Raw genomic sequence first — 18,680 nt, 5'->3', positions numbered from 1 at the left:
CTGACGGGTACCACAGCGACACAGAGCTGAACGCCATCCCGGCACAGCAGGTTTTACGGCAGGGAAGGAGTTTTTATTCCAGGTAGGAGAGATCACCACGACGCAGTTACCAGTACTAAGGTCTCTGAGGCCAGTTAGCACCGTGGAGAGGCACGGGGCAGGTAATCGCAGCTCAGACTGCCCGTGCAGGCTGCTGGAAGGGGTTGGAAAGGCAAAAAGGGTCCAGAAACCTGTTTCGCAGTACATGGATCAGCCAAGGGATGTCACTAGCGCATAAAATGAGCAGATTAAAGAGACTGACTGGGCTCTGTTAAATAAACTGGCTCTGCCAAAGGAGGTCACTGGCTGGTTGCTCATGGGCAGGACAGGACGTGCCTCCCATCATGCTCAGCTGCCATTAACGGGCTGAGAAATTCCTCTGCACTGTTTTAAAGTGCAGCCAGAAAATGACACCATCTTCAGCTGAGGGAGAGACCGAGCGACAGCAAAACTGTCAGTAACGTCAGGCCGGGCGAGCGCAGCCCCTCTGCACCCTGGGCTGCTGGGGACACTCGGCGCAGCGCCCGCAGCCCCGGGGGACACGACCACCCACCACACGCACGTCCCGGCACGGCGGGTGCCAAGTGGTGGCAGGAGCTTTACCCGGGTGCTGAGGCCTCGTGCTCCGAGTGGAAGTCGGTGTGTGGGGGCTGGAGCACTTCTGGCAACACCCCAGCAAGCCCTGCCCCGGCACAGTCACCTGGGAACCTTTTGGGTGCTTTTGCCCTGACAGTGAGGCCTTGGAGCTTGGCGCAACACCACTTGAAGGAGCAATACAAGAGAAATATCAGCACTAAACACTACACTCACATACCCCCTCAAGCATCCGGGGAAAAAAGGGAATTATTGTAAAGAATTAGGATCATAGAAGTTATCAATACTTGCAACTTCACATCCAGTTAAGCCCCACAGCAGCCCCAGCAAGTATCTGTGTCAGCCCTGTGCCAGGGGAGGGGGGCAGAGCCCTGTGCCAGGGAGGGGGGGGGGGGCAGAGCCCTGTGCCGGGGGCCCTACGTGCAGCGAAGCACCAGGACTGTGCCTGGGACGGCACCTCCCTGGCGCCAGCTCAGGTCCCGCTCCAGCCTCCAAAAGCTCAGCTCTGGGCAGCAGCCACAGATGCTCCTGTACCATCGCTCTTTGCTGTTGTACCCATGTATTTTGCTTTTACTACAACACTTGAAAGTGAACTCCTTACACCAACGTAAGAATTAACACAATAACCAGTCAGGTTTGTACCTTCAAACTGCACAGAGCAGCAACACACAAACTCCTCACAAGTTCTCTGCCTCGGGCAGTGATTCTCCTTTCAGCTTTCTGCTCCACTGGGCAATTTCTTGTCTGAGCTCCTAAAGCATCGCGAGTAGCTGCTGCTCACACCCGGGACACGCAGGTAACTCGGGCCCGACGGGCAGGTCGGGGGACGGCTGGAGCCACTCCCACATCCCGCAGCACCCGCCTCAGCGCAGCTGTGTCGGCGCTGCCCGCTGCGACCACGCGCTCGGGGAGGAACAAAGTTTGCTGCCACTGTGGGTAAATTAATGTGTCAAAAGGCCAACTGGCTCAACAGACTGATTAGAGAAGACAAACTCACATGCACTCTCCCATCTTTGACAGCTGGCCCGTCTTCAGCGAGTCGAAGGATGAATAAGCCCATGTTGTATTCCTTTCCTCCTCGAAGGCTGAATCCAAACCCTCGAGGGCCCCTTTCCAACTCAACTGGGAAACAGCCAGGATTCTGCGTGGGAAGTCAGAGAGAAAAAAGATGAGGACTTGTAGGCAGATTTAAACATTTGTTTTTCTGGAAAAATGCTTCACACATTTCTGTATTTTGAGAAGCATGCAAGCCGTGATTTAGGCTGAATTCAACACAACTCATGTACGATTAGGTGTAAGGGTTTCATTCTCAATCTAAACAGACACAACATTTTTCCTTCTAAGTTTTAGATATATATGAAGTTTCTTTAACTTTGCCAAAGGGTCTGTAGTAGCCCCGTTGCAAGCATTTTCTCTGTTGTTTATAATTTTAATGATTACTCGACTATGCCAAGGAGATAATCAAATTTAAAACATTAGCAAAAACATTCTGTGAAACACTTTAGTGCATTCTTATACACAACTCTTCTGACAAGAAAATGTTTATAGTTCTGGTTTTGCATCTCAGTGGCAATGCCCCAGTAGCATCCTGACAGACCAGTATTTTTGGGAGGGTTACCTGTGCCTGGGAGTGACGGCCGCCAATAACCGAAGCAACGCCAGCATCGGACTGTGCCAGGTGCTTGTGCTCGGGCCAGGAAAGCCTGTAACTGTTTGAAACTTCTTTTCCAGCTTCGCCTTCCGTAGCTCCCCTACACAGAGGTGAAAGGACGTGGGCGTTACCTCTGCATTACAACCCCTCTGCTCAAGCTTCTCCGGCCGTTCTCCACACCCCAAAGCTCTGTACCTGTCTGTGCCGGAAGGGTTGAGCTGTGCTGATCCCAGCGGCCGGTGCTGCGGAGCTGGACTCTGCCTGGCAGAGTTTGTTCCTGACGGAGGACCGCGGTGTTCTAATAAATTCAGAGAAAAATCAACAGTCAGAGAGAACATCCCGGGTATAGAGCCGGGCAGTCTCAGCCTGAGGCTGCGGTGAGCACCAGCGTGTTGCTGAGCAGCGCGGCCGCAGCGCCTCGGGCTGAGCCAGCCGCTGCAGGCACGAGGGGAAGAGGATTTTCCAAGGTCTAACACCATAAACCAGGAACTCGAGGGCAGTTTGTTGGTTCCACGGAATAAATTACTAGGAACTTTGTTCTTATCTACACTGCTTTTCCTCAGAGAAACGACACAATTTTAACAGAAGCAGACAAAAGCAGAAGGGTTTTCACACTGCAAGTTGATAAAGACCAGAAGGGATTAGGGCTGGTCAGGTCCATGACATCGGTCTGGATATCCAATATAATCAAGTTTTGTAAGAGATGAAGAATAACACCCACTTGAGAACATATCCCTTTTTAAAGGTAAGAGAAGGGGGATCTGCAGGGGCAGTGAGGACTCAGAGGTGAAGGCCCTAACGATGGAGGGGAACTGTCAACTCAGGGCACAAGGGAGCGTTCGCTGCCGGCCAGTTCTAGGGAAGGTCAGGAACTGGTCCCACAGCCACGCTGGAGGACTCGTTCACTGACAGGTTAAGCAGAAATTAAAGCAGAGTGACATTTAATAAAATATTTTAAGATAGCTCAGGATTATTCTCCCTTCCACACAAAATACAGTGATTGTGCACGTTGCAATAAATCCAATGCATTTATGAAAAATGTTTCAGGACACAAAATGTCTGTCACTTAAGAGTAACGAACTGCAGTCTATGCAGAAAGCTGCCTCTTAGCTAGAGCCTGGAATGGCAAGTAGTGGCCCAAGATGAACTTACATGCTGAATTATAAACTAATAAACTCCTTTTCCTTATAAGGGTTAAAAAAAAAATCTCAAGCACCAAAACAAGAGATGTTCCAGTCCTCTGTGAGGTGCATCACATTACTGCGTTTCTCAGTTAGGAACAAACAAACCCCAGTAAAATACACAAAGCGCTCACGCATCTGAAGGGAAGGAAAACATAAAGCATGTTATTAGACTGAATTTCTGAGGTACACGAGACCTCCCAAGTCCTTCACAGGGCTGCTTGGTGTTATTACTATAACTTGCCTTCAAGAGGTTTTTCTCTAGAGACAAAATGTCAACTTTTACTCCTGGTTTACACTCAGAGTTTTAATTTAGAAGCACAGGCAAGAAAAATGCCATCTGTTTGTACAAATTCTCTAGTCCTCTTTTCAGCCTGCTCTCTTGTGTTTCCAGCTAATACATGACAAAAGCTGACAGGCTCCTGCTTTTGTGAAAAATGTTAAAGAATGTCTTCTGGCACATGAAGTAGAATTCGTTTATTCGTATGAAAAGCAAAGATCACCCATCTGCGAAAGCTGGGAGGGAGAGGGAAGGGGTACAGGCAGCGTTTTCTGTGCCAGCCTCAGAGGACAGCACTGAAGCTGATGCACTGTGGAACAGCAAACTCTGTTAGGGTCTGTGCTCTGCGATGCTGAACACCTTCTGGCAGAACAGGCATTTTTCTCTTACGAGCCGCATCCGGCATCTTCCTCGCGTTAACCACTGTCTCGTGAACCACCTCCGTGCAGCAACCCAGCGGGGAAACGCCTGAAGCCCCAGTTCACACCCACTCTGCTGCAGGGGGTTATGCCAGGAGCTAAACTGTATTTCTCCAGCCAAATCAAGAAGAATTTTAAAGTGGCAATATATTTGCATTTCAGTGGAACAGGTTCTGCTTCTCTCTCTCCTTCACTGTCACAGAATTCTTTACATCTGAAACACGCCAACTCCAGCTCCTCTAAGCCACACATTTTTTCTGACTGGTCTCTTCAGTCGAGTTTTACCACCTGCTACTGACTTTTTTCCCCGCTCTCTTTGTTGATTCTCCTCAGGTTCTTGTTTTATCTCTACATTTTGGCATTGAGGAAGTGCAAAAAGTTCTTACACAGAGTCCAGGTAAGGATATGGATAAATAAGGGACAAAAACATTATAGTCAGAAAGCTTAGTTTAAAACAAAGGTGACTAAGAGCCCCAGAGAAACAGACTTAATGCAACCAACTCACTTCAGTTGCATTATAAACATTGCCCTGAGCAACTGCTTTGAGGTGTGTCCCTTCAAACTGAAATGAATTAGATTTGATAAAAATTAAAGTCTTAATAGAAAAATAACAATTTATAGAAGTCTCTCTGCTTCAAGCATTAACAAAAAGGAAAATTAAGTCTTTGAAATTCCATATTACAGGCTGAGATAGCATGTTAAATATTTGCAATGAATGTGTAATTAGAGAATCATCATGCGAATAACACACTCTGGCTTCAGGTATTTATTATTTAAAAGGTGAAGAAAGCCAACTTTCTGGCAAAATGACAATAGCAAGTTTAATTAAACCCACAAGCAGCAATCCAGAAAAATGCAGTGGTAAGCAGGGTTGGAAAACAGCTTTTCTCTTCAAATGATTGGATTTTACATATTTATAGTGAACTGTTTGTGTAGAGACAATCCCACAGTGAGTGCAGCGTTGCACGGGAGCCTGCGTTAGAAATATGGTCTCTAAAGATGGGACTTTGCAGTCACAGACACTGCCTGGGCTGCTCAGGTGACACGGCAGTGGCCTGTGAAGAATCTGCTGGCAGCCTGGGAGGCTCTGGGGGAAAGCCCTGGGCAAGGCTGTCACGGTGGGCTGGGACTGTTTTTCAAAGGGCTGTTCTGGCAGACAGAACTACAGGAGCTTTCTGCTGTACCCCAGGGAAGCAGCATTAGGCAGTTTGTGTGTTTTAGCATGGCAGGAAGGAAAACCTCAGAGTGCCTAAACGGGGGGATCTGGGTGTCCCTGCAGCTGCAGGGCACCGTCGCTCTGCCTGGCAGAGCCGCCCCGGGAGCTCCTGCCTCGTCGGGAACAAAGCTCCTGGCAGCGACCGCAGCAGCGGGGACAGGCACCATCGGGGGCGAGAAGATTTCCTCCCTGAGCGTCGTCCCGCGGCTGCTGCAGCTGCCCCAGGAGAGGTCACTTCTCCTTGGCTGAGGAGCACGAGGTCTGGACAGGACACGTTTCCATGGGAGCAGCAGTGTGTGTCTCATGTGAGAAACCATGGGAATTTCTCTTACCCTGCCTCGTGGTGTTAATGCTTGCATCTTACTTCCCAGTATAACCATCTTGGCAGCGCTCTCTGCCCCGCCTGCCTTCAGCTCTTCCGGAGCAAACACATGAGCTTCACTCTCTTTCCTTTAATTTCCAAACATCTTAATACTCTGCACTTTATGTGAATTATCTTCAGAAGTGACAAACATCAGACTCCGGCAGAGCCACCCACTGGCCACAGCCACGCGTGCTCCTCACCTTCCTCAGCCACGACAGTCAGAGTCACCACGTTGCCCGCGTCCTTGATCAGCTGCACGATGCTGTCGTGCGAGAGCTCCACGATGGACTGACCGTTCACCGCCGAGATGCGGTCTCCCACTTTCAGCTTCCCGCACTGGTCAGCCGGGCTCCCATCTATAACTCGCCCGATCTTGTGAGGAATCACTAGGAGATCAAGAACAGGCACAGCAACATGATTAATGTTCATGTCAGATAAGCATCACCCAGACCCAGAACTGCCAGAGTCATCCCAGAGCCCACTCCTGCCCTGAAGGGCAGCACTGCTGGTACAAGAAAAGCCTGGAGAATGTTTCACTCGGGGTGAACGGAAATGCCGGCCCGACAGCACAGCCTCGTCACGTACAAGGTGTTGTGCCTAAAGGAGAACGGGAGAAGGAAATGGGTCACCTCTGCAAAGGGATGAGCAAGACCCCATGTCCCAGGAGCACTCTGAAGCAGGTTTCCCTCCCGTAACTTATTGCTTTTCATTTCACACCCAAACCCTGGAGCACTGCGCGGACTCAGAGACAGTGACAGACAACCAGCTTAACACAGTCGTTAGAAATCTGGATGCACAGGTTAACTCTTCCTCCTTGCAACCAAAAATTAAGCCTTAAATACACTTCAAAAGGGAATTGAACTTCTCCTGCCAGAGACCGACCTAGCCTGGCGAGCACCTCGGCAGCGACCCTCAGCACAGCATGGTGCGCTACAGCAGCCCCGCACAGACCCGCGCCCTGCTCCTGCTCTCCGACAGGAACTCGCACCTGTAAAGGCCGTCCTGGGTTTTAGCCAGCTCTCCCGGCTTGGCCTCCGTTCACTCTGTAGTGCCACTCTGCTCTGGGTACAGACTCCTCTGGAGGCCAAAGCAATGGGGCCAGAAAAGACAAAACAGGGAGAAGAGGGAATTTTACGAGAAGCAGAAGGAAAAAAGACGGCTTCTGCTTTCCCGGAGGTGAACCCAGATGCAGGAACGAGCGGAACCAAAAGGCACGAGGAGGGAGGGACGCCCCACGCCCCTCCGGCGCCTCTCCCACAGGACACAGCCGCGCTGCGCTGGGGCAGAGCTTGTTTTAGGGTTTGCTGACCCGGACGTCAGCACTGCAGATGGCACTTGGGGGCCCACGAGAAGCCGCTGCGGTGGGAGAGGCCACCAAGACCTGGGGCAGAGCGCGGCTCGCGGAGCTGCTCGCGTGCTGACGTGGCCCCAACAGAGCGGATTCGCGTTACCTCAAAGCGCATCCGTCAGTGTCTAGAACAGCCCTTCGTTCATCTGGATGCCTGAAAGCACAGCAAAATTGGCTCCTGTCCTTCCCAGATCCCTCACCGGGGCTCTTCTACCAGGAACTGCTGCACTGCTCCTTTGTAACTCATTTCCAAATACCTCTCCAGACTGACCTCCACATGTTTCATCAATGCTCCTCCTGGTCCTTCATGTAGAAACCTGTTTGTGTCTCCAAAGCCTGAAGGGGGTTTGATGGATACCTGTTCTCTCTAGTAGCTGCTCTCCCAGACAAGCTCTTCTCCAAGGGATCGGAGCGCTGAGCATTGTTATGCGCCTGTCAGGATTTTATCAGCTGGCTTTTGGAAACCACAACGGCAGATCTGAAACACTTTCACAGTGTCATCAGTCACCCAAGATTAAGCAGCCATCAAGGATTGTTTTAATGAGCTAGCACACGCAGAAGTTACTGCAAAGGAACAGACATTGATGCCTTCTAGCATTTACCATGAGTTTAAATTTTAATTACACTTCCCTTAATAGACTGTTTTTTTAAGTATTATATAAACCTAAGAGCCAACTGTGCAGAGCAAAGCACTGCAGGGTTGCAGACTCAATCGCTGATTACTTGTTTTTAAAATATCCTGGCTTTAGAAGAACACAGTAGCTTCATGTTAAACTGTGGCACAGAAACGTTCTGCACAGCACAGCCTGTGGAAGCACCAGCGTGTTTTTTACTGTGTGTTAGAAACAGCCTGGGCCAGGGGGCTGCTCTGTCCAGCACTGGAACGGCTTTCAGTTGTCTTCTACTTCCAGGTCTAATATCTCATAAACAGGGATTTGCAGCAGATGCCCAGACACAAGCGGTGTCTGTAGTACAGTTATAACAGGATACCAGTATATTATAGAATAATTCTGTTTATAATATTTTTTTCTCAATATCTGACTGACCAGCCAACACAGCGTGTACCCAGGGCCACCCCGAGGCGGGACACGGCCACCAGCGCAGCGCCAGGCTCGGGGAGGGGACAGCTCGCCCTGCGCGTGGGCCGCTGCGCCGTGCCAGGCGCTTCCAGAGCGTTCCTGAAAAGGTGTCGCCTGAGCCAAGACTGCACCACACGCTAAATATGTATCAGATGAATTCAGCACAATGTTATTTAGAAACGCTTTTTTTCTGTGCTCCTGCTGTTTTTTAATTGTGCAGTAAAATGAAGTGGAAAAACAGAAGAAAGTGTCTGAGACTCAATAAGAGAGACACGCTCTCGAGCCATCGTTATGTCTGTCTGGAACCAGCCGAGAAGTTCCAGAAGGGTGATTTACCCCAAGGAGCTCAGGAACCGAGTGAGGATTCCGGGAGTTATCTCCCATCAGTGAATCGCGTTTGTCTGTGGGTGAGCAGAGCTGGCCTGTTATTTCTAGTGCTGAACAGACAGCCCCGACCTGAGGCCGAAGGGAAGGAATCTCGGGGGTGATGCTGCCCGCCCCCTCCTGCCGTGTCAGTGAGCGGTGGCCAGCAGCGTCGCACACGGGGGTTACGCTGAGCGGACCCGCTCCTGCGCAGGGGGTCACGGATCTTTCCGTTCGTTGAGCTGGACTCCAGGGCTTCCCACAAGCAGCTTCTCTCATTCACTTCTGCTCACAACACTGCTTTTTATTTTTGCTTTTAACCTTGGTTATTTTGCTGTTTATCTTTACAACTATGCCTGAAGTCACGTCTATATATCAGAACTGTAACACCAGAACACGCTACTTCTTCATTCTGATGATCCTTCTCGACAAACACCCTGTCTGACAGTAACAGCTTCATTGCGTTCTTCCAAGTACCACAGTCTCTACTTTCTCAGATCCCCAAAATAAGAAATTCTACCTGATTAGGTAATATAAAGCCAAGGCTGAAACTATACTTCCGTTAAAACTCCCGTGAATTGCCGCAGTGTGAGATCTGCATCACCACCACAGCCTGACCACTACCCTCGTCCTGACGACCACCCTGCGACAGGCGCACGCTCCTGCCTGTGACAGACCTTCCCCCTGCTCCCCACTTATGTCACAGTTGGGTGACAAAGAGCATAAACATGGAGCAAGACAGACCAAGCCTCAGGTGGTCAGGCTGTGGAACAGTGTGAGTGGAAGTTGACTGTATCTACGCAGCGTAACACCGGCCTGCCAGAGAGACCCCCGAGGGAGCCCAGCGCCGCTCCCGCCTGCGGCGGCTTCGCTCAAGCGCCACGCAGCGACAACACGGCACTTACCACCAGGAGGAGGTTTGTTCTTTGAGGTGAGGATGACAAAGCCAAATCCTTCGTTCTCCTTCCGCTGCAGACGGACGTCGTAGACCTCCGGGGACTGCTGGTTTGCAAACTCTACCCGATTCGGTCGGGGAGAGCCGTTCTGCGTCAGGACCGGCTGCGACTCCTCCTCCTCCGGGTGCTTTTCCCCTTGCAGGTAACAGACAAACAACAAATGAGCAAGAAACAATACCGCTGTTTCACCAAGCAACTACAGCAAACCTGTGCCTCTCCGTATCAGCGCCAGCATGAGGAAACACTGTCTGCCTGGGAAAGTAAGGGGCGAGTTCATTAACAATACGGTTTGGAGCAAATCGAAATCAGATGCAGGATGAAGCATTCAGAGGCGCAGAGTCCCGCACAGGTGCGCACAGTGACGCACGGAAAGGCGGCTGCACACAGAAGAGACTTGGCAGTGCCCACACAGGCTTTGTCAGAGCGATCTGATACCTTCTTATAGCAAAAAACATTGTGGCTTTTCTGCATGCTACAAGACCTATGCAGAGATCCAGCTACAAACTACAACTATTGCTATCTTCAGCGAGGAACAAGGGCTTACTTGGAACAAAGGAAATGTTTTTTAAAAGGCAGTTTGAAGACTGAAGCCAGGCTTTCTGTTAGGAACCTACAAACTTTTGGTCCTGAAGGAGTCTGTCTATCAGAAGGCATCTTAAAGAAATTGGGAACTGATCTTAAAAATATTTTTTTCCTTTTACTTGTATACACTCAGAATTAATGGTTGAATAATGCAGTGGAAAAGCGATAGAGGTTGCTGATGGGAACAGGGGGCTGTTATCAGTGCTCCAGCGCCCCATCCCAGCTCTGTCATTCACACGATCGGCACCATCGAGTCGAGAACAATAATCTTCTGTGCGCTGCCGATCTGGACACCGATCTCGGGCTGCAGAATCACAACATGCTGCCCTGAACCATCTCTGGTTTGAATGCGCTTATTCTTGCCACGCACAGATGCCAAAAGACTTGAGAATACAGCATGTTGTACAGAAAAGATTGTGTTACTACTTGATTTGCATAGTATTAGTGGCTCTTCTAACCAATATCTGCAAAAAGGTTTGAAGGAAACACCACTGCCATCATCGTTTTCAGAGCCCTACCCATGAGCAGTGCGAACTAGCAAGCACTAAGGCATCAGTTTATTAAGTTCTGCTTCTCTCCACTTACTCAGAATTATGTAGCTCAGGCTGCTCAGCTCTAGTGCAATAACTGATAAGTTTCAGAGCAGCTTTAGCTGATTTTATTACAAAACCGTAAGTGTTGCTTTGGCCAGACGCGTGTCCTGCCGCACCCCCTCCGGACAGACAGACACCTACCACCGAAGAAGATCTTCCTGCGGACTGTCAGCAGCACCTGACCGTTCCGTGCAGCACTGGTCATTAAGTCCAGAACTTGCTTGTGCGACTTGCCCTTAACAGGGACTCCATCGATACACATCAGCTCGTCCGCAGCTCGCAGCCGGCCGTCCTTTTCCGCCGCTCCCAGGGGGATTATGGCTCCGATATAAATCTGTCACAGCAGAGCAGTGGGGGGTTTGAAGGGCAGAACATGAACTCATCAGAACACGTAATGGTTGGACTCCAGGTGAATCCAGACAGATGAGGGCTTTTGGGGAGGTATTTTTAAAGATCATCTGACTGTCTGATTCTAGCACAAACACAGCCAGCGAGCGTGCTCTGTACAAGCTGACTCGGTGGATACAGTCTGGGGGCTCAAGGCATTCAGTAAATACTTCAAGCTTTGGGGGATTTTTAATCCTTATTGCCATCAATTCTGGAAGTATCACTATCTCTTTAGCATGTTTTTCAGTTTGTTGAAAAGCCCAACTTTTGACATAAGCATACACTGTGTACTTACTATATATATCATTTCCCAGACATTATTGAAATGAAAGCCTCTGTCAGTCATTCTACTTTTTTTTTTTTTTGCCAAGACTAGGCCAGAGTGATTGGGGAAGAAGTAAAAGCTTTCAAAAGAACTCAGATTTAGTTCTGAAAAGCTGCTCAGACAGTTCCATGCTCGAAGTTTTTTCAGTGCACAGCTTCTGGTGATTAGCTAATGCATTCAAAGAGCTGCACTCCCCTCACCCCCACCTCACAGAGTGCTACTAAATGTAACACAGATAAGAACACCACACACTATTTCATATGCTAGAATCACATTCAGGTTAAATGAAAGATTAAGAATAATTATGTCCAGGAGCCGCTGGAGGTTAAGCAATGGGGGGCAGATCATCTGCACGCAGCATCCATGACATTAGCTGACACTCACCAACAGCTATGGCTGCTATGGAAACAAAACACCACAAATGCTATAAAGTGCAACACAAGTAAAATTCTTTTTGGTTTTGTTCTTCCTTTTCTTTAAATGCATGTTAGGGGAAAGAAAAAAAAAAAAGGCTAGCACTGGATTACAGTCTGTGAATGGAAAAAAACCATATTCCTTAACTGTAATCAGGAAACAATCTAGGGTATCTATTCCAAAAGCTTTTCCTCTCAACTTGACAGCTGAAGGCACGGCCCCGACACACGGTACGAGTCTTAGCACTTCTTCCCAGAGAAAAACGTTTGCCCTTTTGGAAATAGAGGGGAGTCTCCCTCAGCCTGCCCTCAGAGGACAGACCGCCCGGGGCATCCGCACCAGCATTTGCCCCTCGGCCCCCAACCCCACCGTGCCCTGGCAACCACCTCTCCGAGTCCCAGGGCCACAGCTCTGCAGGCTGAGGCCAGGAGACACGGCTACACTGACAGCCTCAAATCCAGCTGAACTCCAGCCCCTGACCAGGTTAAAGCAAACCAGCATCTAACTAGTATTCTTTCTCCTGTGCAAACATTAGCTACGTTTTGGTGCCAGTTACAATGCAAACCACCACCACCATCCATTTGCAGAAGGCAGCCAGTCTTAATCGGTTCTGCTTCAAGCCTGTCTCGAAAATCCTGAAGTACCACATTTTGTATTTTCTGAGACAAGAGGGAAAACCACAAGGCAAATAAAAGCCTGCAAGAAGGCACTGAAAAGCTGTGCTTGTCCCCTCGAGACAAATCCACCAGAATCCACACTGACCGGCAGGACAAAATGCATTTTTGAATATCTGGTGGGAGAGGTGGGGGAAAAGGGGTGCGACACCATCCCCAAGCTTGCCTCGGTCGCAGTGGGCTGTGTTCAGAAGAATGGCCTGACGGGGTTTCTGCAGGATAAGCAGCAGCTTCCTTCCACTCCTCTGCTCCCCAGGACACACCGACGTGCACAGCACACTGAGCATCACCAGGGCACATTTTGTGGCAAGACCACCAGTGGGATCAGTGGAAAAGGGCAACGGCTGAGCCCCAGCGCTGCCCTTTGGAGCGCTCCCGAGACAGCAGCAACGACAGACACACCATCAGTGTCACCAGCCTGACAGAGGAAACCGCTGCCCGAGCCAGACTCGAGATAGCGGGAAGGGCACGGCAGCCTTGCAGATTAAAGTCAGCCATGAGGAGAAAAAAGAAAGGTAATCTGAATCAACTCTTGATCTTTAAAAGACAGTTACTGAATCGATTGATTTTGCTGTCACTGAACTGTTCAGAATGAGAGGGAAATGAGGATGGCAGAGCTGGTGTCATTCTAACAGCGATACTGTAAGGTAACACGTAGGCGACCGCAAATTGTTTCACTTACGGGCTGATCTGGTCCATCCCCTCCAAGCACCCGGAAACCAAAGCCTGACTCTTGTTTTCGCAGGAAAACATCCAAATCTCTTGTGTTTGGAGCTAAGACAAAGCAACATTTCAAAACATGTAAGGAGCCATCTTTTGAGTACTGAAAGATTATACTTTTGTTGTGCACTCTGACTCTTCTCATCGACAGAATACAGTAACCAGAAATATGGTAAATAATTCAAACAGTCAAATCTTCAGTGATGTTCTTTCCAAAATGGAAAAAAAAATTTCAAGAAAAGGCTGAAAAGGAAGGATAGATTGACGAATGCCAAAGGAGAAATCCCAGCTGCATTCATATGGTGGGCCAGGGCAAAATCTGTCTGTAATACAGCTCAGAGCTACCGTCGATAAACCCTGAAATGGTCAGGTCTGCTTCAGACTAGATCATCCTTGCGACCATTTCTATGATTAACTGTTTTATCGTAAATATGGTTGAAGCATATTGTATCTTTTTTTTAAGGGAGTTTCACAGTTTCTAATTTATATATGAATTATGCATTTCTTGAAATGTTTTATCTACAGGAGGTTAACAAACTCAACAGGAAAGTCACAGTAGTTTTACCACACATGACAAAGCAAAAATTCCTTCATAATTGAGTATTTCCAAGCTGAAGTTGATATACTCACGTTTGTCCTCATATATAGACTTAGACTTCAGGTAGACTTCCGAGGGGTCTAGTTTAGGAGAGCCTGGTCGTACAGCAGCAGGTGGAAAGGGCATCGGCTGCGGGATGGGATCGCCCACAGCTTCCAAACTACCTGAACTGTCCTGCTTGTCCTTCTGAAACAGACCCCACCCCACAAAATCCGTATGAAATCAAGAGTGTAACTGAATTTGTGTACGTGTGTGCACAAAGACAATAAACATCATGCAGAGGTGAAATGCAGGGCAAAACGAGGGAACAGGGGAATGATACTGCAGCTCAACACAGCTCTTCCAGTGAAGTGTCTGACCGGGTACTGAAGCCCACCCCACACCCCACAGGTCTCTGCTGCAGCCGGGGCTTCAAAAGGGGTCTGGAGCGACGGGGGGAGAGCTGAGCGCAGCTCCTGGCTGCTGCCGGCACCCGGGATGACGCCGGGCGTACGGGACCGGTCGTATTCGGAGAAGGGACTGATTCCTCGGCAGGTGCCTGCCGGGCTCCGGCCCGTGGGCCACCAGCACAGGCACGAGCTGCCCCGCGGGCGCTGCCCCCTGCCCACGGCTCACAGAGCGCCCGAGCTGTGCCCAGCAGCGGCCGCCTGCTGCGGGTGTCCCAGCGGCGTCGGGAACCGGGCAGGAGGAACACGCTTGGGCAGGGCGAGGCGTTCGTCACCCGGTACTTGCACTTTTCTTTTAGTACCCGATAGCTGCAACACTCCCGTTAGCATTCAGGAAGAAAGGACAGCAAGCATTCTTGTGGTTTCCCACCTCTATTTCCAATCGATTATGCACTAAATAACTCTAAACGCTTGTTCTGGGCTGAAACCCAACCTGAAAAACTGGAACACGGTAGTCTGCATGTGCCTGTGCATGTTAAACAAAAGCACAAGCAGAATAGACTTAGATACACCCTTTTACCAAGAGTGGAAGAACCCCCCCGCAAGTGAGTCACCAGCCTGACACTTCTTGCGTGTTTATAAACACAAGAACTTGCCCTTTTTAACTGAATTGTTTGGCCATGCTGCTTAACGCCACTGACCATCGAGTGCTCCATGGGACGTTGCTACCGCGGGCGCTTGGACGCCAGCCCCGAGTGCGGAGCGCTGCCTGCACGGGGCGCACCGACAGGGAGCCACGCCGACAGGGCTCCTGTCCCCAGGCCGCAGGGGTTTATGCCCCGATTGATCCAGTGCAGGCAGCTGACGGCGGCAAGGAACTGGAGCTGCAAATCTCACCGAGCACAGTCTGCTTCAAGAGCACGAACTTGTGCGCTAGGATATGACTTCAACACCCCAACAGCAGGACAGAGACAGAGGAGCTACGGCTACATCCCAGTAATGGGGTTTTCCTAAAATGAAATTATTTGTTCTGTACAAGAAACAGCTCTGTTCGCCGAGTGCCCTAATCATAAAAGCACTGCTCGTGACATAAATATGCATTACTATCAGCATTATCAACTCAGAGGGTATTTTATTAAGCCCAAGGATTCTTTACTGAGCTAATAGGTATTAAAGCTACCCCAACAGATGGAACATCCAAGAATAATGAGTATCAAACTAGAAGTGTACCACTACATAAAGACTTCCTGAAAATATGGATTCAAAGGTAGGCAAGCATTTCAGGCAGGGAGTACTAACCAGTCCATTAATTCTATGCAAGGACTGAAAAATATTGAAGTATCATAAAATTCCTTTAGAATCCCATTTCACTTTAATACAGGTAATTAGCAATGAAAAACAAAAAAAAATAGATACTGTATTTTGTTTCCCTTTTAATGGGTATTCTGACAGCAGTTACTTAACACAATGAATTTGTGCCAGGCAAGTAGACGTGGTTTTGCTAAATCATCTTGCAGATTATCACAGGAACTAAAACCCAGAGGAGATGAGATTACAAAAGCAGCTCAAAGCATGCACACAGACAGCAATTTCAAGTATAGTGCAAAAAAGGAAGTAATGATAGAACTGAAGTGGCAATATCATATTTAAAATCCTGATAAATCAACAGTACTACTCCCCTCATCATACAAGATCTTTGCTGCATTCTTGATTCTCCAGTAGCAAGAAGAGAGATATCTGTCACCTCCTCAAAAAACTCAAAGGAATCTTTTGTGTTAAGCAGACCATATTTATGAGTCTGTCTTGTAACCAAAAAGCCCTGAATATTCTCCATCAGAAACAGATTTAGATGCATCAGCAATACTCACCCCTTTGGCAGTTTTAGTAGGCGAGGGTGGACCTGAAGAAAATACAATGCAGAAAGCAATTTCAGTACTAGGTCACCAAAAGTTTAAACAGCATTAAGGCAACATAATCAGCTCCTCCCAGGCTGAAAATAGTAACTGTTTATTCACTCTTCTTCGAAATGGCAAAGTGAATGTTCAGTTGACCAAGAACATCACTTCAGAGTAGTCTCAAATTAGAATTGCTAGCTGCACAACAATGAAAAATACCTATTCCTCCTCTTAGAGACACTGGTCAGCCCAATTCATTGGGTTCACTGGAGACGGAGACTGTGAGGAATCCTTGTCTAGAGGAATTTCACTTGACACCAAAGAAATCTAATTATTTCCTTAGCTGATTAAGGAATAGTGGCATTTACGCAGAAGACGACCTGGAGATTTTTACAAATGTCGATGACTGTTTGAAGTGACCCTCTCAGGGCTCCAATAAAAGCTTCCAGGGACACTAAGCAGCCATGTGTTGCTTAATAATTCATTCAGCTCCCTCTGGCAAGCGCACACACCCTACCAGCCAGCTTTCGGGGAGAAGACACACTCTGGTCTGTGATTGACAGTCAGTGAAGAGGTATAAAAATGCAAATACAAAGATGAGAATTTTTATGGCATTTCCAGTGATTGGCTCCACCTCACTGCTGATCCTTCTTCCTGCCTCCCGTTACCCCCTGACCATTACAGCTACAGTTACTGGAACACATTTGGCGAGCCTCAGAAACCTCTGTCCATCACACGCTTTGGATTATGCTGGAGACTGCACTTTTGCTGAAGCACTCCCCAGGCACTTGGAAGAGACAGTGCATCAACATATCATAATACAATTTCTGAAAAAACAAACCCCTAGCAACATGCTCTCACCCCAAATACTCAGGGGTATAAATTAAACTTAGAACATAATGGCTCAGAGATAATAAGCTGCTAAGCTGTCAAGGCTGGACACGATTTAGATACACACTAAAAAGGGACTTTAGAAAAGCAAATAACCACATACAACAACTGCAAATTTACGTACGTACCTCCTCTTAAGATAAGCAGCGGCACCTCTGCTCCTACTGGGAACTGCTTCAGCACCTCCACCACCTGCAGATGGGTCAAGCTCTGTACGTTCTGATGGCAAATCTCCTTGATTACATCCCCCTTCTGCAGGCCCTGGCACCACTGGCTGTCTAAAATCATCTTCACCTTCTGCCCTGTGGGACTGTCAGCAATGGCGAAGCCAAAGCCTTTAGGACCCTTCACTAGGGGAATGGTGACCAGCTCCGGCTGGGAGCCGCCCGAGGACGCGAGGGAGATCCTCTGCTCGGCTGCGTCCACGGAAGGGCCGTTCAGTCGACCGTTGACCAACATAGGGCCCATTTTTCCATTCTGGTCCAACACAACCGTTCCTGCCATTAAATCTTGGCTGCTCACACAAACATCTCCTTTGGTCACAGGCGGTCCGTTGATAATAGGTGTAGCTGTCACTATATCTACCACAGGGTCTTCATTGTCGTCAGGAAGAGGATACCCACGACACAAAGTCATGTTCACATACTGATTGACGGGAACTAGCTGAAACATCTGGACAACATCTGCATGGGTATGGCCAAGGACACAACTTCCATTTATGTCCACAATGACATCACCTGTTACAAAAGAAAGTTCAACAGCGTCAAAACCAGAAAGGAAACCATCCACACCTGTCCCGTGTTCTGAGACTCGGGACAAAAGCCCAACTGGAGGAAATCACTAGGAACAAGTGGTGGCCGGGCTATTACCCCTGGGCTATCTGTTGCCAAAAAGCATAAAGGATTTCCTCTTTGCATTTATTCTAGTCCATCGCAGAACACAGTGTGCTAAATATATAAAGTTTAATCTGCAGCAGATTTAAAAAATGATACTGTGCAGCCCCAGGAGATGAAGCAGTGCACGCACACTACTGCAAGCAGATGTCTTCTACTTTAATTCATATCGTACAGCATCCTAAACTCAATCCAGAATAAATCGGATTTTGGGGGGAGTGTGTGTCCTGTGTTTATTTTAGGAGTGGCTGAACTTAAGCTAGGATTGCACCCACACACGTTCTGTACTCTTACACCGTTGCCACACACGGCCAAGCGTGTATTTTCAAAATGAAGTGGAAGCAGGCTTCATAACGTGCGTTATTTTGATTATGAAATTTGCATGTGAAGTACAATATTCCCAACAAGCAAGCCATCATCACTTTAATGCGCGGGCACCAGTAAAACAGTAAGTCTCTTAGGAGCTACCGCAGAAACAGAGGCACATCTTTTCATTCAAACACGTGCGCGCACCGCAACACAACGCTGCGGGGCCGCCTCATTTTTACAGAGGAGGAAAACGAACCGCATGCAGACAAGTTCAAACAGTGGGTCAGCAACAAAACAGGAAATTGTTTCATTTCCTAAGTAAATAGTATTAAATAATTGAAAGCATGAACTCTTATTACTCTTATCTAAAGAGAGTTTATGTGATATGTAATGAACATTTTGCCTTTCTAGTATGTAAACCCCGTGTTACGGCAAGGTTAAATGTCAACCGCCAATGAAAAGGTGTGCAGGTCTTCAGGGGCTGCAGGTCCGCTCACCCCTCTTACCTCCTCACTTGGCCAGT

At 48.5% G+C, this 18,680-nt stretch overlaps 1 protein-coding gene across 4 annotated transcripts in view; it reads right to left on the bottom strand.

The window, feature by feature from the left end:
* The window catches only part of MAGI3 (membrane associated guanylate kinase, WW and PDZ domain containing 3), a 72,826-nt gene that overhangs the window by 6,171 nt on the left and 47,975 nt on the right, over positions 1-18,680 (bottom strand). For 3 of the 4 annotated variants that reach the window (XM_074850066.1, XM_074850068.1, XM_074850069.1), the window contains 10 exons: positions 17,084-17,692; positions 16,038-16,069; positions 13,816-13,969; positions 13,148-13,239; positions 10,807-10,999; positions 9,440-9,625; positions 5,945-6,130; positions 2,480-2,582; positions 2,252-2,384; positions 1,631-1,774 (listed from right to left, as the gene is read on the bottom strand). In XM_074850066.1, coding sequence (XP_074706167.1) covers positions 1,631-1,774; positions 2,252-2,384; positions 2,480-2,582; positions 5,945-6,130; positions 9,440-9,625; positions 10,807-10,999; positions 13,148-13,239; positions 13,816-13,969; positions 16,038-16,069; positions 17,084-17,692 — 1,832 coding nt within the window. The remainder of the gene's footprint in view (positions 1-1,630; positions 1,775-2,251; positions 2,385-2,479; positions 2,583-5,944; positions 6,131-9,439; positions 9,626-10,806; positions 11,000-13,147; positions 13,240-13,815; positions 13,970-16,037; positions 16,070-17,083; positions 17,693-18,680) is intronic. The other variant, XM_074850067.1, reaches the window with a different exon arrangement.

This window comes from Strix aluco, chromosome 25 (genome assembly GCF_031877795.1).
Source record: "Strix aluco isolate bStrAlu1 chromosome 25, bStrAlu1.hap1, whole genome shotgun sequence".
NCBI lineage: Eukaryota > Metazoa > Chordata > Aves > Strigiformes > Strigidae > Strix > Strix aluco.
This window is presented reverse-complemented; position numbering and strand designations above follow the sequence as displayed.